The 26358-nt window shown below is 45.3% G+C and overlaps 2 protein-coding genes across 2 annotated transcripts; one reads left to right on the top strand and one right to left on the bottom strand.

Moving 5' to 3' along the window:
• Window positions 1–1003: 1003 nt before the first annotated feature.
• LOC146685239 (ER membrane protein complex subunit 3) lies at window positions 1004–7449 on the top strand. Its single transcript, XM_085444883.1, has 9 exons — window positions 1004–1065; window positions 1807–2004; window positions 2708–2765; window positions 3113–3206; window positions 4352–4456; window positions 4624–4705; window positions 5029–5108; window positions 5180–5262; window positions 6687–7449. Exons 2-9 carry the CDS (start codon window positions 1850–1852, stop codon window positions 6810–6812), a joined length of 783 nt encoding a protein of 260 aa, XP_085301009.1. The 5' UTR covers window positions 1004–1065; window positions 1807–1849; the 3' UTR covers window positions 6813–7449.
• Window positions 7450–8144: 695 nt separating this feature from the next.
• On the bottom strand, window positions 8145–24424 carry usp11 (ubiquitin specific peptidase 11). Its single transcript, XM_085444882.1, has 21 exons — window positions 24127–24424; window positions 20983–21092; window positions 20774–20904; window positions 19644–19761; window positions 18513–18658; window positions 18251–18312; window positions 17669–17768; window positions 15969–16142; window positions 15012–15170; window positions 14644–14868; window positions 14385–14468; window positions 14014–14108; window positions 13733–13936; window positions 13536–13636; window positions 12816–13310; window positions 12353–12423; window positions 11847–11959; window positions 10841–10990; window positions 10644–10759; window positions 10475–10563; window positions 8145–10325 (listed from the first exon to the last, which is right to left on the bottom strand). The coding sequence occupies exons 1-21, from the start codon at window positions 24234–24236 to the stop codon at window positions 10143–10145; spliced, it is 3036 nt and encodes a 1011-aa protein (XP_085301008.1). The 5' UTR covers window positions 24237–24424; the 3' UTR covers window positions 8145–10142.
• Window positions 24425–26358: the final 1934 nt, after the last annotated feature.

Here is a 26358-nt window from a genome sequence, read left to right as displayed (position 1 = left end):
AAGCCAGTGACAGGAGGATCCAACCTGCGACAGTCTCCCAGGTATGGAGAGAAATTGAAGACACTAAATGTGTGGATCTACATAAGGATCTACCCCCGACATCTGCCTGCATATGGATTTGAAAACTGGTTTCCTCTCATGGTTTTACAGTTCACACATGGACAGTCCAGTTTCTTTTTGTTGTAACAACCTAACCTCCAGTCCACCCAGCATTGTGTGTATTATCATCAATATTCTCATCAGCTTTTAATGTGAAAACATAACAGCTGGTTCTCACACAGAAATTTACCAAAAAACGTGAACTGTGTGAAGCTTTTTTCAAATAACTAAATTACAGAGTCTAAATAATCTTAGCACAAAAAGTGAGGAAATTTGTGTTTGGTCAAACATTAAATCTTATACTATTGGAAAAACTCTTTATTTCCCCTTAAATGGTGACACATTTGTGGCAGAGAAGATGTGTTTTTCATGGGTGCAACCCACAAACTCAACACTGCTGCTCAACCCACACATGCACCTTCCTCACAAATATGGCGCCATTTAAGGGGAAGTAAACAGGTTTTTACATGCGGGAAGCATTGTTACAGCAAAGAAACAATCGACCGATTACAACTTTGTATCAAGCATTATGTACTGCTCAGAGAATTAAAGGAACACTTAAATCACATATCGGCTCTTGATAAATATTCAAGCGTTACAGAAATGCACTGTGTAATTTGTTGAGAACAAAAGGTTTTAACAACGCTTAGTGGAAACATCATAAAATGTTGTGTTCTCTTATTGTATTTATTTATTTTTGAGCAGTTTATATTTTTTATTCTTTCAACAACCTGCAACTTTATCTAAATATCTCAGTCTGGCCCATTTTTCCAGAATGATTCATTTATTTAACATTTTAATGAAAATTTAAAAAAAATGTTTTCAATTTTATGTGATTTATTGAATTAATTTTTTTTAAAGTGATTTCGAAAATATAAAATAATAATCTTCCGTTTCCGGTAAACCGGAAGTTCTTCTTCTAACTCCTGCGCGTGTGCAGTTTGTTTAACAAAGTTCATAAATGTGGTGAGTTACGGTCATTTCAACATAAATTACAGATTATTTTCACGCAGTGGTGACCTGGTGGACTTATTAAACTCACCTGTGCGGCCGCAGAAGCTGTCACTTTGTACAAACGCTCATTTAAAGCTGAAGATTTAACACGAGTAACCCGCTGAGTTAGCAAGCTAGCACCTTTAGCTGTCTTTGCGTTTAGTTTACACCGGGCTAATGCTAACTGTAGCCGCTGAGCGATGAATGAGCAGAGGTCAGCGGTCAGTAACAGGTTCGTGTAGTTAGCACCTCTTAGCTCCGTTAAAGGAAACAGCAGTTATCGTGACGTTTCAGCTGCCGGTAGGTCAGCGGCGGATTTAATTCACACAATTTAATTTAGGAGTCGGAGCGATTTGTAATCATTGTCCAACAACAAGAAGGATTATTAGTGAAGTGTCGATCACGGAAGCGCGGTGATGTGCAGAAGCTTTCAGCCGCTATATCGTGCTATTGTCGGGGTAAAAATACCCTCTGCTCATTCTCTCCAGGCTCTTATTTTGAAATAAACCAGGAGAGAGCAGCTCAGCATGTGTTCACATGTGTGTCATAGTTCATGCTGATAAAATAAGAACTGTTGAGCCTTCAGATACTATGGAGAGACTTTATTTCTGCATGCTGAGGTTCAGGTTTTCATAATTTAGTAAAATGATTTAACACTGAGCATCACTTCATGTTGTACTTCCTCCTCCAAACTGTCCGGTACACCTTCCTCAGCGCCTCCCTGTCTGTCCTTGGATCGTGGGTTAAATAGAGAGCGATGGCCGGTCCGGAGCTCCTGCTGGACTCCAGCATTCGGATGTGGGTGGTCCTGCCCATCGTGTTCGTCACCTTCTTTGTTGGGGTCATCCGACACTATGTCACCCAGCTGCTCCACAGCGACAAGAAAGTCAACCTGGAGCAGGTCTCTGACAGGTGAGTCTGAGAGCACACACACACACAGAGGTTTGTTTTTTTCTTTTTTTAGAGAACCAGCAGATTTAGTAATACAATTATATTGCAGTATCAGTCACGTAAGAGTATTATTGCGACTCGCTGAGCATCCTGATCACATATATTGGAATTTTCACCTCTTCTTCTTTTTTTCACCCCTCGGCAGTAAAAGGTTTTGGGGGTTTTGTTGTGTTGTTTTTCACAGAGGTCATGGTGAACCTGTTTCCCTTTTAGCTGGCAAATATAGCCATTACATAAGCTGCAGATCAACAATGTGTCAGGACCCAGACGCAGCTTGACCCGTGCTGCGTTCACTGGTCGAGGGAGTAACAAAGAACAGAGGGAGGGAGGGAGTCCATCGTTACCTTTTACCTCGTTTTTACGCAGTTAAGAAGCTTTGATAGAGCTGCTGTGTTTGGACTCATAAGAAAACTTAAGCTGTGTCTGTTTACAGGATCCTTTATTGTGTATTACGTCCATGTTTACTTATCAGACCAGTCGACAAGAAGAACTTCTAAAAAATGTTTGAAGTTAACACTGTTTGCCTTCAGGTGCTCAGCTCATATCTGACCTGTTATGATCCCTGACTGAGCTCTCCTCGCAGTCATGTTGTGTGTCTGAAGTGAAAGTGGCGCCCCGGGCAGCATCGTACCCTAACCGCTCCCATGTTCATGTTTCTGTTCAGCCAGGTGCTCATGCGCAGCCGCATCCTCAGAGAGAACGGAAAGTACATTCCCCGACAGGTGAGAGCCCCTTCGGTTTAAGGTAGAATTTGACCTTTATCCTAAAATATTACATATTAATACATTTACACCCTGTGCTTGAGGGCGTCAAATTTCCCCTCAGTACATCCTCCGTATTCTTTATTCTGTGGGTCCTTATTCCATGCATCATGTGTAAATCGTATTTACTTCTGATGAAGAGCAGCGGATGTTTGTCTGTCTGCAAAGTAACCACAGACTGTTCTGTTAGAAGTTACAGACATTAAAAAAATCATCCTTTAAATAATCAGCTGTGTTTAAATGTCACAGTCTGACTGTGAGTGCATGAAGTGTAAAACTCGCTGAGTGAAGTGTCTCCGCTGGTTTAGTCCTTCGCCATGAGGAAACATTACTTCAACGACGCCGAGACCGGCTTCTTCAAGAAGGCCAAGAGGAAGGTTGTCCCCAAGAACCCCATGACAGGTGTGTTTGAACACATGATCGTCCCTTCATTATAACCAGGTCTGCCTGTGTGAACTAACTGATGATCTGTTGGAGGGTGCAAATGTTTCTCTTTGGTTCTCGTCTTTAACGCGCCTCAGTTCTTTGTCTCGTGGTTTCTAAACAGACGCGAGTCCCTCAGAAATGGTTTAGCTGCTCTGTTCATGTTCAGTCTGTTAAATTCTCACTGTGATACTGCGGCCTGTGAACTCGCAGTGGACATTAAGCTCAGGATCGGGACGTCTGCATAGGGAGAAGCATTAACGAACCTCGTGCTATGGATGGATCACCTCAGACGTCTGTAGTTCGTTTACTTTGCTCTTAATCAGTTGACAAGTTTGTAAACGTGTAGCTTTTTTTCCATGTTTTGTTTTTTCCTTTAACCCAGATAAAAACTCAAACCTGTGAGAGCGTTCGCTCTGATTATTGGTCAGCTGTGTCTCAGACGGGAGCAGCAAAAGCAACAAGAAGAAGGTGCTAGTAGGGCAACATGTCGGGGCAACATGTGGAGGCTAGTTACCTCTACTGACCGATGCACACGTCCCAGAATGCAAAGCATACCTGGCTTTGAGAAGGTGTTTATTTGACTGAGACCACTTCCTCAGCACAGTTGTTTTGGTTCACACCTGAGTGACATCTCCAGTGAATAAAACAGTTTGATTTAAACGGACTGAACCCGCAGTTATGACATCACCGTCATCTGAAGTTCAGTCCGTCTTCTGCGTCTTCTTCCTGCCCTGTGTTTGTCTCCGCCCATCAGACCCTCAGCATGACCTGTGATTGAGGTCGGATTTAAGCTCATCATCCTTCATCTTCCCGTGCTGTGTGTTTAGGTCCATCGAACCACTGCAGGTCATTGTCTGTTAGCTACCTTTGCGGTCTTTGTTTACGTCCGTTTACAACAGATGTGTATTGTTTTAGGCTTCCTTCAGTCACAGTGTGGTTATAATCTTTGGATGGAAATCAGCCTCATAAGTCTCCTTTACGCACACCTGGACGTTAAACTTTATGGAAACACCTGCAGTGAGATGATGAGGGAACACACTCGTCATCTCACTGCAGCTGAAAGAATCTGGATGTTTTTATCCGTCAGTGGAGCCGTGCTCTGAGCCTGTTGTTTGTTGCAGACTCTAGCATGATGGTAGACATGATGAAGGGAAACCTGACCAACGTCCTGCCCATGATTGTGATTGGTGGATGGATCAACTGGGCTTTCTCTGGATTCGTCATTAGTGAGTTTGTCCACATCCTGATGTATGACACACACACAGTTTAGGAATGATCTGTGAGCGCTGTTAGATACCTGACACGTATGCGCATCACTACAATCACATCTGTAAACAAAGCGGCGCCCAGCAGGTCCGACTCGTCTCACTGGTTCCCGATGTTTTTTTCACAGCTAAGGTGCCGTTCCCGTTAACGCTGAGGTTCAAGCCAATGTTGCAGAGAGGGATCGACCTGCTGTCGCTGGATGCCTCATGGTAAAAACTCAACTCGAACACTGAAACGCACAAGCTGCTCAGCAGACTGTGAATGCAGCACAGCAGAGATCAGAGTGCAAACATTTACCGCTGTAATCTGCAGCGTAGAAACAGTTCAGTTCATTTTTATTCAGTTTCAAAAGCATCAAACACGACATACATCTTTTATTTACAGTCTGTTGCTTTGGCCCTGATGTGTGAATGAAATGTGATGAAAGTTTATTTGTGAGTTTCATGAAGGAGTATTTTCCTTCCAGCTGAATCTGAGTCATCTTACTTCCTGACATGCAGCTTCTTTAAAGTCACGTGATTTGATGTTGCAGGGTGAGCTCGGCGTCCTGGTACTTCCTGAACGTGTTCGGGCTGAGGAGCATGTACAGCCTGATTCTGGGTCAGGATAACGGTGAGGTTTCACTTTCTCGTAAAGCTCAGCTCTGTTTCCTTTCACGGACTAACGCCGGCGTTCCCTCTCAGCTGCTGACCAGTCCCGGATCATGCAGGACCAGATGACAGGCGCTGCCATGGCGATGCCCCCTGACCCCAACAAGGCCTTCAAGGTGACATTTACACACAACTGCACAAAAATGCTGCTTTGATTGTCTGTTTCCTCTCCAAAGTGAAACATGAATTATGAAAGAATAACAGCGTTTGTTCGTGACCACACTAAACTTTGTGTGTGGGCAAAGCCTTCATCCTCCCAGTAACTCCCATTTAAAGTGAAGCCTGAGGATCAGGCCATGTCCACACTAATACGTTTTCGTTTGAAAACGCATCTTTTTCTCCCCGTTTTGGCCTCCCGTCCACACTGAGACGGCGTTTTCGGTCGAGGAAAACGCAGCGTCTTGAAAACGCGGATACATTTGAAAATGCCTTTTTTCACGGTGCAGTGTGGACAGCGAAAACGGAGCCTTTTCAAAAACGATGACACATTTTAGTCATGTAATGCAGTCATGTGACCAATTAAACTAAGCAGAGGGCATGTTGTTTTGTTTGCTCTCAGTTTTGACAGCCCTATTAAAGATTAATATCAGTCAGCACTAGAGCTGCCACGATTAGTCGACTATCAAAATCGTCGACGACTGATTTAATAGTCGACGCGTCGTTTGAAGCTTTGTAAGATCCTGAGAGACGCAGGAATAAGTAGCAGGATTTAAGAGTGTAATAACGGACTGAAACAGAAGATGGCAGCACTGCATGTACAAGGATGCCAGCTGCCGTTAAACCCCGAAGAAGAAGAAGCTGTGTCCCAGAATTCATAGCGCAGCCTAGCTCAGTTTCCAACAATGGCGGCAGCTAGTTAGTTTGAATATTACTCTTATTATTCTTTCTGGGTCACAAAATAAACGTTTAACATATTTTCAGGCGAGAATGTAGCTGTGTAAACCTCAAATATCTGCTCAGTTTATCAGGACACCACATATTTTCAAAAGCGCTCCGACGTTTTCGGAGACGTCTGTTACCCACTAGCTCGATAGCTAGCCGGGGGCTAGGTCACTAGCGCCGTGAGAACACCGGACTCAGGGCAAATCGTTTTCAAACCCACCGCTGTCTTTCACTACTCAGGTTAAACATGATATATGAGTCACTTAGATAACTTACAAATGTTATTGTTTGGCTTTTTTTAGTATTTTATTTGTTCCTGAGTAAATCGGTTTGGCTGAGATTAAAGTTATAGTTTTTACACAGCTGAATAAACATCAAGCAGACAGCTGATTATCAGAAGTGTGAGATGCTTGAGAATTTACTCCGGTGTCCTGTTATAGTTTAGATAGCAAGGAGTTTATTAAACTTCACCGAAACAATCTGCAGATTTCATTAAACTTTAATAAACTATCATCTTGTCTTTACTTTTTTTTAAAAAAAACGTAAAATGCTGCAAAAATGTTACTACAGTAAAAATATAAAGATAAGCTCTGTTGAGACAAAGTGATCGTCACTGTGGAGTTAAATGCTGCGACTCGTGTCCCTGTTGTTGATTCAGAGCGAGTGGGAGGCGCTGGAGGTCGTGGAACATAAGTGGGCGCTGGAGAATGTGGAGGAGGAGCTGATGTCCAAAGACCTAAACTTTGGGGGCTTCTTCAGCCAGGACAAGTCTGCTGTATTCTAGGACCACGAGGACGCGCTGGAATCCCGGGGGTGTTCCTGAACCGCCCTGCTCTCCCCTCAGTCTGTCCTGAAGGCTCCGGGATAGTTTTCACAGTGCAGGATTTAAACACAGAGAATTATTTTTATGGAGCTGCCTCTGAAATCGTCTCTTTGCTGCCCCGGGCGCTTCGCTCACTCTCAGCTTTTGTACGTTTCCTGGAGTTCGAGCCGGGCTCCGGATCTTCCCTGGGTTGTTGTTAGTTTATATTTGAGAAAAATCTAAAAGAAAAGATTTTATTTGTAGTTGAGATTTTACTTTGAAATGATGTTTGTGTCGTGGGTGTTTAAGTTACACATTTTTACATCTAAATTCAGCGATTCAAGTCCAAATCCATTACACAGGAAGTAGTGACTTAGGACACAGATCGGAGCTTTAAAATCCTCCACACCGGCAGGCTGAGCACCTGCTGAGATCTGAAACGTTTCTCCGGAGCAACGCTGGAAACCGAAGCATCGTTTTTAAAAAAACGGCTGGAACGTTTACAACAGGACGAAGCGGGCGAAGGCTTCATGTCGTCCCGCAGGACGTTTTGGATGTACCTCTGTATGCTGTGGTGTGACGCATGGAGTGAGTGAAATAAAGGTGCCATCACAACTAACCACATTTCTCATCCTTTCATCATTCAGCTCTTCATTCCTGAGTCTGCCGGCCTTTGTTTTTCTGCTTTTACCCGGTAAGCTGAGTCTGTTTCAGTGGTGGTGGGAACACATTCAGTGTGGCTCCACACACGGGTGGAGGAAGGTAAAAGACTGTCAGTGAAACAAAGCCTGCAAAAAGAACTGCAATTCCCCAAATGTCCACTAGAGGCTCCAGCAGTGAGTCCCTGTGTTAAAGGTTCACATGAAGCAAACATGTTGACAGTTTTTGGTGTCTGGATGTTTTGAGATCAATTTAAATTTTTAGTAAAGCTCAAATTTAGGGGCGTGGCCTATTTGAATGACAGGTGGCTGTATCTGAATGTCTGAGTCATGCATGTCTTTGTGTTGTTTTAATAATCTGACCAATCATACGGCTGCTGTGCTGTTTACAGAAGTCTGAGCTCCAGATGTGCTGAGTGAACTTTGGGGTTTGGTGTGGTTGTTATGGAGCACTGATGAGCGTGTGTCTGTGCGCCTCGTGCTCCGTGCAGTAAGCTCACCTTAGCTGATAACTTGGTTCTACTTCTCGTTCAGCTGTGGTCATTTTAAAAACAGATGCGTCTCCTGTACGATGTGTGAGCGCGTCCTCCTCGTCACACACGCAATTAAAGCTAAAATAACGAGACAGAAGCCAAGAGTACAGAAAAACTGGATGTCTGGTAATAATCGTGTTTTATTCATATCAAAAGATTGAAGTACAATAAAATATTCTCATCTGATATTTGACAGGAAGACCAAAGAAAGAAATCACCCCAAGCCTCCCTGCTGCTCCACCCAGGAATGATCATATTAATCTTACATTACTTACAATACAAAAATACTGTACACAGCGCTGGTTTAAAAATCAGTGAGCAGCTCGCTCTGCGCCCGCCTCTGCACGCGCACACCCGTCCTGTGTTTTCAGCCTGAATCAAAGGTTTGCGTATAAATACGAAAAATGTCCCACACCACCGTAGTCATGTGACAGCTGCAATTATTCCATTAAAACAATAAATACCCGAAACAAAACGACCAAAATATACAGAGAAAAATTCATTTCTCATCCCTGACAGCTTTGTTTGATCCTCTGATTACCCACAACCCCCTTCAGCGAGCGACTGAGGCGTGCCTGTTTAGAAAGAAGAAATAAGGAAGTGAAACTGTGCTTTATGGATTAGTATTTAATAGTTTTATCTGTCGTAGGTCGACGTTGAGCTGCAGTTCAGAGCTGGATTTTTAAACGATGTCAGATCAACAAATGTTTGCGCTTCAGGACGAATCGAAACTCGGAGGGAAAAACAAACTTCAGTCCTTTAGTTCAGAGGATGGCGTTTTTACAGGCGCTTACAATAAAAAAAATCACTGCATTAATATCATAAAGTCAGTCTGATCATCGTTAGTTCTGTTAAATCAGATTCAGCATGAACTCGCTGTGAAATCAACAACTTAAGAAAAGACTGGCCTGTTTTAGACTCGGATCAAAGCTGTAATCAGTGCATCTACGAACACTTTACAGCAAATACAAAAGGTCGTCGCAGGTTTGAGCTGCTCGCGAATTAAGGCTTAGGAAGATGACTTTAAAAACTTTTATTTCATTTCTGCCTCAAACATTTGCTACGAGAAACTGGCTTTTCGAACTCGCTCAGCTTGAATAATTGTAAAAACTTTGAATGTGGAAAATGCAACAATGTGAACGTGAACTCGTCTGCACTCAGCGCGGCCTCTTCAGTCAGCTGACGCATGAGTGTCTGCGAGGTTTACCCCAGATAAACGAATGCTGGTGGGCACGTTCGCCGGTGCCCGTCGGCATCGTGTTTGTTGAGGGAAAGAGGGAAAAAACATGAACTGGAATGACCTCAGTGCAGGTGAAAGTGTGCGGTGACCTCTGACCTCTGTTAGTGGTAAATCTCGCAGACGTTGGCATGACCGCAGAAATAAAACAATGTGTGAAAGTGAAACTAATGCTGGTATTTTAAATCGGCCCTCTAACGACCACCAGGGGGCGACTTTCTGTGGCGCTGCTAAACGCTGCTCGATGAGTCGCTGTTTAAGCCTCGCTCGTGATTATAATGAGACTGTCTGTCTTTTATATACAGTTTAAGGAAAAGAAAAAGTCAGCTGACTGCAGAACTGCTGCTGATTGGCCAAAGAGTCTCCCGAATGCGCGCTAATCTGGAGTTTGGTCTTCCCAACCTGGACGAGCATCAGACATCCAGAAAAATTCAAATGATTTTAATTAAACAGCTTTTCAAACGTTTGAATGTCAGATTACAAAAACTGAGTCAAGAGGACATGAACTTATAAATGTGAACAGTCAGAGCTTAAATGCCAGAGTTCAGTTCCTCCCTGAAGCAGGAAGCAGACTGCTTTTCTGTATTCAGGTGTGAGTTTAAGCTCCGCCCTCCAGCAAACGTCACCTTCAGTCTTTGTGCACCAAACTACCTGAGTGTCGAGAGTTCACGGTGAAGGAGGAGGAGCAGAGGAGGAGCTGCGAGCTCCGCCTGCTGATGTGCTTTTTCCTGCTTTTGGAAACTTGGAATGAAGAGACGTCGTTAGAGGAAGTTCAAGTGTCGTCACCATAAAATTAAAAAAATAAATAGACTGAGAATTCTAAAAGAATAAAGACGAAAACCAAAGAAAAGGCTGCTCTGATGGAGAAAACCAAATTACTCAATCATTCTGTTTCCATAGTGATGCTGGAGGCGGCGCCCAGCTCTGCGGCATCCTCGTCGTCTTTGCAGGAAGCAGTGTCACTGGACGTCTGGCTGGAGGAGGTGGGGCCTGTGTTGGGGGCGGGCAGTGTGGGTTTTCTGATCTTGTCCTGTCGCTGGTAGAACAAAACGTAGGCAGCGTTGGTCTGTGGGAGGAGAGACGCAGACAAACATTACGTTGGTGTGATTCAAATAAAGACCAACGCGCTGCTGCTTCCAACGATCATTAGTCAGGTGACAAGATCAGAGTGAAATCCGACTGAACAGGTGTGTGCGTGGGGGCGGGGGTACTGACCACGATCTGGTCCTCTGTGGCGTAGGTCACTTTACTGTCGTCAAAGTAATACCACTGACCGTTGTCCTTGTTCTTCGCATAGGTGGTGTCTGCAGAAACACGTGATGGTTAAAGTCATGTAGTCATGCGACAAACAAATCGCTGACCACAACATGAACGACAAACTTACAATGTCCATCTCTGAGTCCTCCGTAGTGATTGGACACGGCGATGAGGTCATAGCGGCTCGGAGGCTCCTCACTGGAGAGAGTCTTCCTCAGGAGGAAGCCGGAAAAGTCGAGGTCTCTGTAACATGAACATGTCAGCTTTCAGTGTGCGACTCCTCCATCAGTGTGTGTGTGTGTGTGTGTGTGTGCGCGCGCGTACCTGAGGGGGAACTCCACAATGCTGTCAAGCTTCTCTCTGGTGAACTTGGTGTAGGAGAACCTCTTGAGGTGGATGATGAGAACCTCTGGCAGAGACCAGAGATCCAGCTTCTTTGTGGCCAGCTGGTGCTTCTTACACACCGGACAGTACCTGAAGCGCACACACGGAGCAGATGTGAGTATCTGCAGTAAAGCTGTGCAGTGTAAAGGTTTTTAATACAATACAAATTGTATTTGTCACATACGCAGTACAACATATACTGAACATGTAGTGAAATGCTTGTGTCCCAACTGCGGACAGGCTGCAGATGTAGCCGCGACATTCAGGGGTTGTTGTTTTTTTAAGCACGGGGCGTCTAGCCAGGACCCTTTTTCGATACCGGATGGGAATCAAACTTGCGACTCCTGAGTGTTATTTTGCTGCTTTGAATGACAGGTTTTCATCATTCAGTCAAAGAAGCAAAACAACAGCAAACAAAGAATATCTCATCATGCCGGGGACGCCGCTGCTGGGTTAATCAAGCAGGAGGCAGGAGGACGCCGGAGTAATCGGGGAGAACCCCGACTGGATTCAAGCTCAGGACCTGCTGTGAGGCAGCCTTGCTACCCGCTGCACCACCATGCTGCCCAGCATCTCAGTTCATCAGATTTTACATGTTGATGAATGTAAAACCTTGAAGCATGCCCACACTCTTTTTGTTGACTGGACTCCAGGGCTACCACTAGAGGGCACTGGGCGAGGTCGATCACCCAGCACCACAGCAGCTTAAATTAACACCACTGAAATGAAAACGTGGACGGCATCTGCTTTTCAAACTCGGGACAGAAGCTCCACCCTGGATCTGGACGTTACAGACGCAGATGTTTCGTGCTGGTCTTTACCTGAAACAGGTGAAACCTTCAGAGTATTTAGTCTTTTAATCGAGCTTGTCCCCCAGTTTACTTCTCACTGGTTTCTGTGTGGTCAGCTCTCCTCAGACTCTCACTACTGTGTCTGTGTGTGTTACCATGGGTTCTCCTCCTCCAGCGTCTCCACAGTGGTGAACAGCTCGATGCACTGCTGCAGCTGAACAGTCATGTGCTGCTGAGGGACCTCCATGCTGGCATGCTTCACGTACTTCTACACAGGAGGAGGAAAGACAGATTTTAATGTCAGAGGTGCAAGAAGACAAATGAGTGTCAAACGTCTGTCATTCAGGTTTCATCGCAGTCAGAGTCCTTCTGTTTGCACCTGTGTGTTAAATTACGTCCTCAAACCACTCAGCCTGTTAAGATGTTACAGGGATGCTGTTCTTGTACCTTGGATGTTTAGAGCCTCTGTTTAAACCACTGACCAGACACCAGATAATTCAGATCAGTCTCTAAATGAACCAACAGATAAGGTCATGTTGTTTTTGTGACCCACTCAGTGCCACTTGTATTTGAACACATGACCCTCAGTTATTCAGAACACGCCCTGTGAATGTGTTACATACAGGCTGTGCTTTATCGAGGGTTAAATGTTGGCGCTGACCTCAGCCTCGTTCTCGTTGTAGAATCTCTTCTTCATGTCGGGCTCCCAGTCGATGGCCACGTAGGGCTGAGCTGCAGAGACAAAGGAAGCGTGAGCTACGCTGATACGCTGACGACAGGATGTGACATCGTCTGATAACATGGTTATTCTGCTTTCCTGCTGCACTGATCCGTGTTAAGCATGGTTCAAGTTTCCAGTAACTACCAATAATCCCCATTAGCCGAAAGCTGTGCTCCGCCCATCTGCTGTTCAAACCTACTGTTTAGCAGAGGCAGCCAATCAGAAGAAAGCTTACTTGAAGGTTGAACTGAGGGGCAGCAAATGGCTCCACTCAGATGTTTTCATTTTATTCTGATTCATTCTCATCTGAGGCTCTTTCATCATCATCATCATCATCATCATCGCACTGATGAGTGACATCAGTGTGATGTCACAGAGGTTGTGTTTGTGCGTTCACACTCACAGCTGAAGGACACGGCGCTTCCTCCCTCTCCCATCCCCCTCTCGGTCGTCCCGTTGGAGTTGACCGCCTGGATGCTGAACAGACGCTTCCTCCTGACGTGACACGCCCTCCTCTTAGCCGGATGCTCATTGGCTGGCGGGCTGGGAGAGCAAGCCTCCTCCTGCTTGTCTTCTTCATTTTCTTCCTCGGTTGGCTCATGAGGCTGCTCCGCTGGAGGTTTTGAGCTGCGGTCGGCTCCTGCGGGACCGCTCGACTGCTCGCCGGGGTCCATGTCATCGGCGCTGTTGGCGTCTCCGCTGCAGCCGGGCTCCGTCTGGCTCTGGGAGCCGTTACTGTTCTCACCGGGGTCTCCGTGGTCCGGTAAAGGCTGAATGTGGTTCTCCTCAGCCTGTGGCTCTGTTGTGTTGCCGTCTGATTTCCTGTTGGGGGTCGCGTCACCGCAGGAGTAATCTGTCTGGGACGGGCCAGCAGGCTCCACTTCCTCCTGCTCGTCATCTGAGAAAACAACACAAAAGCAGCAGCTGCAGAGCTCACTCAGCCCAGATAAAACGTGTGAAAAGCGCACGAACGCGTTGTGTCGTTGTGTCGTTGTGTCAGCGTTTTTTATATTTGCTCGAGGAAAAGTTAAAAAAACACTGCAGGAGCCAAACAAATACGTGTATGACAACATGAAACGAAAGGCAGCATCAGACCTCAGAACCAGAAAGTAAAGATTTATACCATCACTGATGCCGTTGGTCTGAGTCTTGTACAGCTCCTCTTCATCATCTTCCTCCTCTTCCTCCAACTCCTCAGACGGATCAGGCAGTCGCACGTAGCGCCTGCACACACAGCGACACCGCCCAGCAAAACTCAGTATATTCAAAAACTGTGCGTGCGTGTGTGCGTGTGTGCGTGTGTGTGTGCGTTCTGCTCACGCCAGTCTCTGCAGGAACAGGTTGTAGAGCGCCTCCTGGCTGCAGCTGCTGCGCGGCACGTTGAGCAGCAGCGGGTGTCCGAATAGCGACGTGCCGTACGAGCCGCCGCCCGAGCCGTAGTCTCTGTAGTGCGAGCGCTCTCTCAGGTAGAGCGCCAGCAGCACCTGCTCCTCAGGCTGCTCCTCCAGCACGCTCAGCTCGTACCTGAACACGGGTTCAGCAGGTGAGTCACAGAAAGGCTTTTGTGTTTGGTCATTAGAGGACTGATTTTTTTTCCTTACACAAAGATGTCGTCTCGGTCGAGAATGGCGCTCAGACTTTCGCCCATGTTGTAGATCTTGTAGAAACGATGATTGAAGACATCAGCGACCACCATCTGGAACACAAAGTCAGGGGGAGGAGCTTTAAGGGACAGTCTGCTTCATACAGGATGAAATGAGGCCCAGTGTAAGATAAAGAAGGATTATTTTGAACTGAGTCGTGCCAAGCTGCCCTGACAGAGTTCACACGTTACAAACTGAAGCCAGAAACATACAAAGGCTGGATTAATGTGCAGCCAGTGAAACCACTTTTGATCTGCACGTGATCACAATCTTCAGTTTAGGTTAAAAGTGTGTTTAACCGAACCGAAACCTTCTGAACACACACTGACCTGAGTGGGCGGCACGCTGGTCATCTCTGACAGAGCTGAGCAGAGGTCGGACACTTTTCCTGCTTTAGGAACCACAACACGATGCTGCAGACACACACGCACGCACACACACGCACGCACACACACGCACACACACACACACACACACACATCACAGAAGTTAGAATTTTCCTGGATAAGAGGAGAACCAAAGACCAGAAACATTTATTCAGTGTAACTGCAGAGACGTACACGACCACGGTCAGTGATGAGCGGTTACCTGGACAGGTTTGGCGTACGGGTCCAGGGAGACGAAGAACACCTCCATGACACGCTCCTTGCTGACAGGAAGCGGGACGCTCAGGTAGCAGAATGGGTCAAAGGTCACAGAAACCTTGTGGCACTCTGGACAGACCAGCGTGGACTTGAAGAGGCCGTGAAAAGTGTCGACGATCACAGAGTCGTTCCGCCGAAGGTGGTTACGCCACGCCTCCTCCGCCACTTCCTGTCAGATTAAACAGGAGCTGAATTGATCACAGCTAAAACCAACGAAGACGCTTTCAAACATAGAAAATGACTGAAAGGTGAAATTTAAAGACAGGAAGTGAAATGAAGCCCATCACACGCCTTTGCTCTGGCACCGCTCACCTGGTCCTGACGCCCATCGGCGTCCCGCAGCTCGATGTACTCTTTGTTTTTGACTCTGTTCAGGTCTTCGTGCAGCCCGTCCAGCAGGAAGGACAGCAGCTCCTGACTGTCGTGCTGCTGGTAGCCCAGAAACTGAGAAGCAAAGTGGCCCACCTTCGTCTGCACACAAACAGGAAGCAGGGAAACGTACCACTTCAGTCAGACCGAAGCTTCTGCCACACAGACTGAGATTACTCCCTGCCCCCCAGTCTCTCACCTACGCCCAACACCACTGCATGTAAATTTACTACAATTTACTTAAGTAAATAAAAAGAAGTAAATTCAAGAAGTATTTCTACGTTTGTAGCTTTCTGCTCTTCCTTCAGTACATTTGGGATGTTAATGTTTCATTTTTCAAGTTTTAGTTTAGTTGCAGAAACATCAGCCTACTAATATGTGCACACGTCCTTTAGTATATATTTAGATATTTATGTGCTCTGTAAAACACTGAGAGTAGCAGAGAAGTTTTGGGACATGAAAATAAAGCATTTGACTTTCACTTCACTGAACTTATGCATTTACTTTTTGAGTTTTTCTGTTTTGCATTGATAGTTTAGTTTATTTGGGATTTCATGACATTTCCTTCAATTGGGAACAAAATAGAGACAAAAGTTTTCTACTAAATCTCTGATTTCACATTTCCTCCTGTTGCTTGTCCTGCTGTAATAGGTGGGATAATAAAGTCTGTGTTTATATCTGTTTTAGCTTCCTGTGTAAATGTAATCACACTTAAAATGTTCATTTAAAATGTTTTCAGGTCAGTTTGTGTCATTTCTGTCGTGCCGAGTCACAAACTCCGGCTCTTCTGGACGACGCGTCGCAGCCTCAGCTTTAGGGTACGTCAGTGTGTTTGTTTGGCTCGACGGGTGAAACACACCCGAGTGTAACGGGACACCTGTCAGGGTAACGTGCGGCTACCTTGAAGACGCGCGGCACCACAGAGTAATGCCTCCCTGACCACATCTGCTTGATGACGTCGGCGTAGGCCTCGGCGATCTCTCCCTTCATTCCCAGAGGGTTGGTGAAGTTCAGCTCATCCACATAGGAGTTCTGCAGGAAGTACTCCGTCAGGGGCGGGGTGTTACTCAGACACTGCAGAGAGACGAGGACACGAGGAGTTACTACACATCTGTTAGTGATGGGCAGCCAATCAGAACAGAGTTAGCTTAAGGGGGGAGGAGCTGAAACAGTTGCTTAAGCCCGAGGATAAACTGAGGAGTTCGAGGGCCAGAGGAAAACCGTTTGAACCGCGAGTTCTGCAAAGATCCTTTAGTCCGGGGATAAAACTACACAGAGATGGACGACTGTTTGCTTTTATTATTTTACACAAGAACGTTGCTGCTGCCGCCTGGTCAGAGCACGCTGCAGTGATGTCATCTGATTAAAACGTTAAAAAAGTGTTCTCGTGCATGAAGTGATGTTTTCAGTGAATATTAAACCGAAGCTCAGCTCCAAGTGAAATCCAAGGAGCAACACTGACACCACACAGGTGTTAATTATGCTAAAATCCAGTTAGAGAACTTCAACGATGCACAAATGTCCTCGAGTTCTGATGAACCAGGGATTTCCTTCACAAAGCTCGCCGTCAGAGCAACATAATTACAGAGCGAGAGGGATCAGACACAGGGAGGAAGACGCTGCAGCATTTCACCTCTGCCAGGAAATGCAGAAAACCTTTATGTGACTATTTTACAAAACAACCAAAACATACAGTCTGTGCCATATTTAGACAGTTACACATGTCTGGACGAACCCTGCGCTTTATTCTGAGGTTCACACCCTGCACATGTTCAACAGTACCTGAACACTCAGCTGCCAAATGCATCATTTCAGTGTCGAGCAGCTCACACGTGTCGGCGTTCAAGCTGCAGTCAGAGTGACGAGTGAAAGAGAAGCAAACGTCTCTCACTGAAGGCGCCAAAATGAAAACAAGCTTCAGTCTAACAAAAAAGTCTTCTAATCTGGTTCTCTAGTCGAGCGGGACCGTAGCACAAACGACAAACCACAAGTTGGAAGAAGAAGAAAAGCGTCTAATGTCCAATTACAAACTAAACTAGTTCAAATCATTCTATTTATACAGCGTCAAATCACAACAACAGTCGCCTCATTGCACTGTACGGTCGACCCTACAATAACACATACAGAGAAAAACCCAACAGTCATATGACCCCCTATGAGCACTTTGGCGACAGTGGGAAGAAAAACTCCCTTTGAACAGGAAGAAACCTGCAGCCTCTGCCACGACCAACAAGTCACTGCATACTTAATAAAAACAGAACACGTCGGGACGCCGTGTAAAATCACAAAAACACATATTTGGTTACAGCAGAAGATGAAAACAAAAGGTTTGTGAATCACAGCGTCCTGTTTTCATTCATGTTTGACGCAGCAACATCGTCAGCGCTGGGTTTGCATTCATACAAATGGTGCTGATGGTCTGGACTGCACTTCCTGACTGACACTCGCAAGTATCAGGTATTTGTGTCAGTGGTCCCGGCTGGAGTCCAACCCAGGCCCCGCCCTGATGGACGTCACCTGCTCAGCCATGTGACATCTCTCTCTGTCACATGATCCATGTGTCTGGTGTAGCAACCAAAGTAAAAAAGATCAGTTTAAACCTGTAACGCTGAGTTCATGAAGCAGGTGTTGCCCAGGTTGGTGAGGCCACAGACGCCCGGCTGCCCTCTGTACGAGTCCTGCTCCTCCACAGAGTTCCTCCTGCAATCGAGAACAGAGTCAGCCGCAGACTCGCACACGGGAGCATTTACAACACCTGAGCAGCGTTACAGTGACAGAAACGCCTTTTTGCTCTTGAACAGGAAACCAAAACAAAGGGTCAGCTGACCAAATATGTGGGAAAGTCAGCTGAAACATGCTCGGACCAGCTGAATTCATTAAAGCGCACAGCTGTCCTAACATTTCATCATTCAGATCAACAGTCGAGTCAATGAAGGAAGCATTTTAACACTTTTTGTGACATCTAGTGTGTGAGAGAGCGACAGACAAACATCACGATGGTGATGGTATCACGCAACTTCTCCAAACAGGAAGAGGTGAAATCAAAGATGAGGAAATGACAAATAAAAAAAGGAACAAGAAAAAAATTCCTGCAAAAAAACTCAAAGTAAGCAGGTGAAGAAAAGCAGAGACGACGGAACGTGGAGAACGATGACAGCGACGAGAGAGGCGAGTGCGCTTACATGATCTGAGGCCTGGAGCTCGGCCAGGTGCCGTCTGCATTCCTCGTCTCCATGATCACCGTCTGACACACACACACACACACACACACACACACACACACACACACACACACACACACACACACACACACACACACACACACACACACACAGGCATGTTCCAGCTTATCTCTGAGGTGGACAGCTTGTTATTTTAGAGTGGTGCTATGAGGAGAATTATTCCACACATGCAGCGACGTTAAGACTGTAGCGTCATGCTCACCATCCCCGAGCTCAAGCAGGCGTCCAGCACGCTCATGTGCACGTTCCTAAGACGCTCGCAGCTGCTGTCCGAACTCTTCATCCACAGGCGGCACTCTGAGCCCGGAGGTACCGAGAAGGCCTGACACATCGCCCTCTGGATCGAGTCTACACACACACACACACACACACACACACACACACACACACACACACACACACACACGAAGCACCGTGTTTGAAACAGCTGTTCGCGAACCCTCAGGGGAACATATTCTGCCCCTGACATCAGCTTCCTGTTAACATAAAGACGAACACGTGTTAGCACGACGCTCGTGATGAACCGCCCCCTTGCTGCTCGTGAAACAGAGAGACCACAGCACTGAAACTGATGCGAGAACTCTGCAACGCCGCGGAAGTTAAACTTCCTTTAATTAATGCTGCGACCCAACAAACTGCAGCGCAGCGTGACTTTGTATGTGGTGACGGAGGAATCTGTCCTCAGGTGAAGTTTCATGAGTGAATGTCATCAGGTTTAGTCTTTAAATCTTTCTGAGTTATTCGTTTGTAGAGAGACGACCTTTCACAGGCTTCAGTTTTCCTCAGTAATAAGTAACTAAGCAGTGACCTCTTTATCACTGTATATATGTATTTATCACACAGCTTCACAGCTGCTGCTGTCAAATTTGCTCTAAAACTGAATCTGATTCATAAAAAGAAAATGAGCTCACATGTAAAGCAGGTCCCGCCTTCTCCTTACCTAAACAGGTAACCTCTGAATGAACTGACAGCAGCTCCCCTTCACAGCTAGTTGGTTGAGAACAGGTTGGGTAGCCTGAGCTTTATCGGCTCATTGTTACCAGGCGGTTATTCACTCGTTTCCAAACTCTGTCTGCCGCCTTTGTTTGTGTTTCTGTTGCGTCACGCGGTGTGAAGCCGCTCCTGTGCATGTAATCTGCCACATGCAGTCACCTGGATGACATGGGTGCACCGGCAGCTGGCAGGTTTGGACGAGTGTGGTTTAGAAAGTCTGGGAAAGTAACTAAACTACGAAGCATTTTTGTCTTTAGGGAGAGAAAAGGCCGATTAAACGTGAACCTCTCCTCTCGTTAGCATGAACCTCGCCGACACACAAAGCTACAGACGGACTCACGTATGCTGTCGGTTCGGCTGAACTTTGTGGTGACGGCGTTCTCCATGTTGCTGTGGAGGCAGAGGAAGATCTCGATGGGGTAAACCTCCACCTTCAGAGTGCTGGGCAGGTCCACCACCTGACACACACACACACACACACACACACAGACACACACAGTTGTCACTACACTAACCTGTCTGAGCCATAACCATTACTAATATTGCTTCCTACCCTTTGATCCAACATTAAACCAATGCTTCACACAAGCGAATGATTTACTTTGCTGGGACTTTCCTCCTGTCACCAGTTGAGGGTCGGCTCACCACAGCGTGGCTGCCAGCAGACTCATTATGGTAAAAGTTCACGGCTCTGCCCATAAAGCTCTCTGCTCGCTGCTGTTCCTCGCCTCCTCGTGCAGCTCTGGCTGCTGCTGCTGCTTCTCATCAGAAACACGAGTCTTCATCGTGAAGTTTTATTTCAGTCAACAGACAAATTTGCCAAATCTGTCACGTAGCGAACAAAGACGGTGATGGCGTGCAGACAAATGTTTGCCTAAGGACGGATCGGGACCATCATGATTTAAAATATCTGAATTTACGTGGAAGTTACATGAAAACGATGCGCAAACTTCACCAGGAAAAGAGAGCATGTCACGAGTCTGTTATCCCGGCCGCTTAATAAAAAAGTCAACGTTTTCATTCGCCCTCTTGTTTCTGTATCATTTCATTTTATTCCACCCGTCATATCAGTGACAAGCTCATACTAGTTTTGCTTAAAAGACTCGTCCTTTCTCACGAGATTACAGGAAAACTCGTTGACAGTCGGAGGACGAGAAACAGAGAGAGTGACGATCACGGTGACGTTCCTGCCCTGCTGCTCCGCCCTCGGGGGTCAGCACTGATCCTCAGTCTGACGGCGGCGCTCAGATGTGAGAAAGAGATGCAAAACAGGGATTCCAGGAAGTGATGTAAACACAGCAGCCAGACTACAAGCAGCGCAGAGCTGTGCGAGGAGACGCCTTGAAGACGAGAGCAGCCAGATTTACATCAGGGGAGGTTTTTCATTGTTATGTGTTTCAAACCTCACCAACAAAAACTCTCCGCTCTCATTCTGGACTCAGGGTACCGCGCGGCGCGTGGTGACGTTACCTTGCGTTCTAGCGGCGGCTGATCGTCCACCATGCCGTACCAAGACAGCAGCTTGTGCCACGCCTCTGCCGGCACCAGCACAAAGTCCTCTTCCTCCACCAGACGATCCTTCAGGTGGTACGAGTCCAGATCTGAAAGCAGGACACGACACTTCGCTCAAGGAAACAAATCATTTTGTGTCTCGCTGAAGCAAACGAAGCGTAACTGACCCTCGAACAGCTCCGCGTTGTCGATCTGACCCGGGAAAGACGTCGAGTTCTGATCTCCAGTCTCCACAAACTCCTTCCATTGGTCAAACCAGCGGCGATCTACCACATACCTACAACACACACACACACACACACACACATTATTACACTGCTCTTTGAGGACACATTCATAAAACACTGCTGCCTCCATCATAAACTTTACCGCTAACGAATCAGCCGAACACGAATGAATCGACGTCTTACCTGAGATTACTGCCAGGAATGGGAGTAAGAATTACTTAAATAATCAGTTAATACCTGATAAACAAAACAAAGAAACAAAGTGGCTGCTGATCATTTGTTTTCTTCAACCAAAATATCCTGATGAAGGCACCAAAACCTTTGAATGAGTCGTTATTTTCATTATTTTTGCCTAAAAATGAAGTGACAGGATGATGTGTCAGAGACATTATTTCTCTGTCACGGTTTTATTTTAGTGGATTTTCTTTTTAAGAACAGTCCAAACAAAAGCAGCAGGCTGGGAAATCACACTAATGTGAAATCAAGAACAGATTACATAAATCACCGTAAACAGTTCACATTGGTGTGACATCGCTGCTCCTGAGACGCCAGAAGCAGCAAATATCGGATGTTTTGCTAAAATAAATTCATGGTGATCTTAACGTTTGGCATTTCTTCTGCTTTCTTTGTGGCCAGAAGCAAAAGCTGGAGCTTAACGTAGTCATCACTTCATGATCCCACATTTCTAACCTGTTTTCATCAAACCAGAGACTTTCTGTCATATTTGAAGCTGCAGCAGAGACACGACCAGCTCCAAAATTAGATGTGAAACCAAAGCAGCAGAGCAGGAAGCGTCACAGTGGCAGGCGTTAATAAATCTGATGGTTTGGATTGGAATGAAAATCCATCGCAGCATCAGTCCTCAGAGGTTAGACTGCAGCGCTCGGCCTCTGTGCTGTTCTGCTTTTAAGGACTCATTATTCTTTTATTCCTGTTTGACAGAAAACCGCTTTGCCTGCCGACGCTTCATAAAAAATGTAGCTGGCACTTTCTTGTATGGATAAATAATTTTCCATCTGTGGCTGATCTCCTGCAGGAGTAAATGTGAGCAGAAGCATCAAACTGTCAGCCTGGATGGCCTCACTGTAAACCTGTGAGCAGCCGCTGGCCTGCTTTGTGATTTATTTGAATATTGAACAGAAAGTAAATCCCGGTGACGTCTGACTCTGCAGCGCCACAAACCTGCAGAGTCACGGTGCTTCTGCTTCTCAGACCCTGAAGTCGGGTTTTTTCAAGTGTGAAGGGATGAGGGGCGTGTTCTAACCAGCGTCTGGATTTTATTGTTTATTTCCTGTCGCATGTCTGATGCAGCCGTTGTCAATCAGCATTTCAGTTAATCAGCAGCTCGCTGCACCCGTAAACACACCGAGTTTCCCTTTAAAGGTACTTTCTGTGATCGCAGCAGAATTCTCACTGACCGTCATCGTCTTTTAAATGTTTTAATAAAACAATATTTCACTGAAAGCTTTTTACAAATGAAATAACTCGAAATAAAAACGTGTTTTCAAAGACTTGCCGGGTTTAATAAAGGCTGCACTCACACAGCGCTGAATCCTTCAGTGTCTGCTGAAGTTTGAAATAACTCTGAAGAGTTATCCATCCATCCAGAAAAGGTGAAAAATAAAAACGCTGTAATAACATTTAATGCTGCTTTTACTCTCTGCTCAGCTAAGTTCACTTGGCTGAAACAAGACGTTTTCATGGTGTGGACTTTGCACGCTTCTCCTGTTTGTGCAGTCAAATCTAATCTCACCGAGCAAACAAGGAAAAAACAAACTGTCGTGGATGTGTGATGATAGCCTACCCAAGTTCTTTTTGATGCCTAAAATGTAGAAATAAAGCTACTTCCAGCTGCTCCTCGTGGGCACCAGAGGGAATTGTGTTTCCTGCTGTGTGCACAAACGGTCTGAACCACTACACTGTGGAGTTGGCCCCTAACAAGGGATCGTCACAGCAGATCATCTGCCTCCTGCCCACCCCATCCCACCTCTGAGCATCCTCCTCTGTCACACCAGCCATCTGTATGTCCTGCTTCACTACATCTATCAATCTTCTCTGAGGTCTTCCCCTTTTCCTCCTGCCTGGAAGCTCTGTCTTCACCATCCTTTGTCCAGTATATCAACTATCCCTCCTCTGCACGTGTCCAAACCATCGCAACCATGCCTCTCTAACTTTGAGCTTGTGTACTCATTTCCACTCCCGCCCATCCTGCTCACTCCTTGTGAAGATCTGAGCACCTTAAGCTCAGCCACCTGTCTTTCAAATCACAATGTCTTCTGTGAACATCACAGTCCACAAAGACTCCTGCCTCGTGTCCTCACCTCACCTGGGTGTTAAAGCTAATTCACTGGAACTTTCTTTCCTTTTAAAAGGGCAAAATATTAACTGTGAGTAAGTGGACAGAGATCGGTATATATGAGACCAGACAGATGAAAACTCAGAGTCCACAAACAGGTTAATAAATTATAGATTGTCACTATTTGACGAACTAATTAGACTATTTTGAAAAGCCGGTCTGATGAAGAGCTGACTGATCAGCTGATTTACAAATATCATTCCTGCTGATAATGTTTCAATCATATTTTTCTATTTCACTTTCAGTCGTGACAGAGTGTTAAATCTTTCCTTCTTCACTGGAAAATGAAACTGAAAATATTTACTGGCGGCCCTGCTCTGCATTCCAACACCTAAATGAGCAGGAGGTCGCCCAGAGGAGAATAAACTGGGACTGAAACCGGCTCGGCTTCGGTGATAAATAAAAACACGATCCGGGGGATACGAGGCGACCCTGAACGCCTCACCGGAGACAGCTGGTCGACAGGCTAACGTTAACAGCGCATGCTAGGTCAGAGCAACGTCTGCCTGCTTAGCATAAGCTAACACGGCTAACACGTAGCATTGAGCCGTTAAACCGTCCCAGAAAAACTCCAGCAACCACACCAAAGCTGCTCCACCCCACAGTTAAAGCGGTTAATCACCGTTTAGCAGCGTTACCCGTGTGGAGATAATCGTTAGCCCTGTCACCGTATTTATCTCTGTGTGTGTGTGTGTGTGTGTGGAGCGGAGAGGCGGTCGGACTCTCACCAGCTCTCCCCAGCGCGGAGCTCGCACTCCCGTAGAAGAGACTCGATCTCACGTCGCTGGGTCTCCAGGCCCGGGGACTCCGCGGCGGAGCAGCGGCTGTTGGCCGTCATGACGCCGATCAATCACTCATAAATGTCAGAGGTGTCGGAAATGTTAAAGAGAGCCAGGAAATGAGAAGCAGAAGTCCGCCGCCGCATTGATCTGCCGATAAACGGGGAAGCTCGCAGCCCTCTGTTTGCGGAAGTAGGAAACGGCTCAGACCCGGACGATGACGAATTCCGGCAGGAGACGCGCGAACTACCCCGGAGTCACCAGCAGGGGAAGCAAAACACCAAAACTAATATATTAAATTAAAATAAAATATTAAATAAAACAAACAGACTACGTTTAGATAAGTAAGAAAAGATTTAAAAAAAAAAAAGAAAAATATATATTTTTTATAAAAATTTATATGGAGAGAATCATAAACAAATAGCAGCAAACGTAAATAATTCATTTAAATAAATTTATTTTTTTAAGTTAATAAAACTAAAATTGAACACAGCAAAAAATTAAGAAAATAATTTCAATGAGAAGATCGATTTAATTTGTCCCGTTCTGTGTTGTATCTTGGCTGTGAGCGGCAGTTCTCTGGGATAAAATGTGTTGTTGAGGCCAGAGGTCAGAGCCAGTGTTGGGACTAACGCGTTATTAAGTAACGTGTTACAGTAACTACGTTATTATTGTGGTAACGAGCACGGTAACTAGTTATTATGCCAAAACCCGGAACGCGTTACTCGTTACTGGGATTTAGATAGGCTCGTTATTCGTTACTTCGTGTGGTGGCTATCGCGGAGCTTCCACAGATTCAGTAACATTAGCAAGTGGTGGAGGCCAGCAGGTGGATGAAGGAAAGGGGGCGCAGAAGGAAAAGAGACTTGTGTCAAGCCAGCCTCCAATTCGAGACTTGCAGTCAAGCCAGCCTCCAGTTGATTTTACGTTCCCTGTGTATTCAAAGTATTACGGGAATGGATGTGGAAACCGGATTTCAAAATAAAAGCCAACTTCGAGTGAATTAACAGATATGTTAAGAACATAATAACATATAATTTAGGCTTTTTTTTTTTTTTTTTTTTAAGAAACTCTAATGTTACATCTACATGACACAGCCTTGTACCCTAATTGTGCCCTGTCACTATCAAGGCCATCTTATTTTGGATTTCAAAGTAAAAGCCCTGTGAATCTTCATTTTTGAACTACTCTTTCAATGAATTCATAATGCTCTTAAAAGCAAAAGTCGTATTTCCAAATACTATTTGAACTTTATATCAACACTTTCCAACCGCAGTCTTTTTCACAGTAATACCATATCAAATAAATTCTTTCTGATTTTGCTTTTCATAGTAATGGCCCTTTGAAATTGCCGATATTTGACTTAATCTCCTAACGATTCAAAATGCTCTAAAATGAAAAATTCTTGTTTCCACAGGGTAATTCCACTTTAGATCAACAGTATACAACCTCACAGTGATACCATATCAATATCAAGTCATTCTGATTTTGCTTTCAAAAATTAAAGCCTTTTCAAATTGTCCATAATTGACCTACCTTTCAGTGATTTCAAAATGCTCTAAAATGGAAAATTCCTGTTTCCACAGGGTAATTCCACTTTAGATCAACAGTATACAACCTCACGATGTTACCATATCAATATCAAGACATTCTGATTTTGCTTTCAAAAATAAAAGCCCTTTCAAATTGTCCATAATTGACCTAACTTTCAGTGATTTCAAAATGCTCTAAAATGAAAAATTCTTGTTTCCACAGGGTAATTCCACTTTAGATCAACAGTATACAACCTCACAGTGATACCATATCAATATCAAGTCATTCTGATTTTGCTTTCAAAAATTAAAGCCTTTTCAAATTGTCCATAATTGACCTACCTTTCAGTGATTTCAAAATGCTCTAAAATGGAAAATTCCTGTTTCCACAGGGTAATTCCACTTTAGATCAACAGTATACAACCTCACGATGTTACCATATCAATATCAAGACATTCTGATTTTGCTTTCAAAAATAAAAGCCCTTTCAAATTGTCCATAATTGACCTAACTTTCAGTGATTTCAAAATGCTCTAAAATGAAAAATTCTTGTTTCCACAGGGTAATTCCACCTTAGATCAACAGTATACAACCTCACAGTGATACCATATCAATATCAAGTCATTCTGATTTTGCTTTCAAAAATAAA

The sequence above is a fragment of the Copadichromis virginalis genome, linkage group LG20, assembly GCF_057382275.1.
Source record: "Copadichromis virginalis isolate Kocher_CV1m ecotype Utaka linkage group LG20, C_Virginalis_male_GT1.1, whole genome shotgun sequence".
In the NCBI taxonomy this organism is placed as follows: Eukaryota; Metazoa; Chordata; class Actinopteri; order Cichliformes; family Cichlidae; genus Copadichromis; species Copadichromis virginalis.
This window is presented reverse-complemented; position numbering and strand designations above follow the sequence as displayed.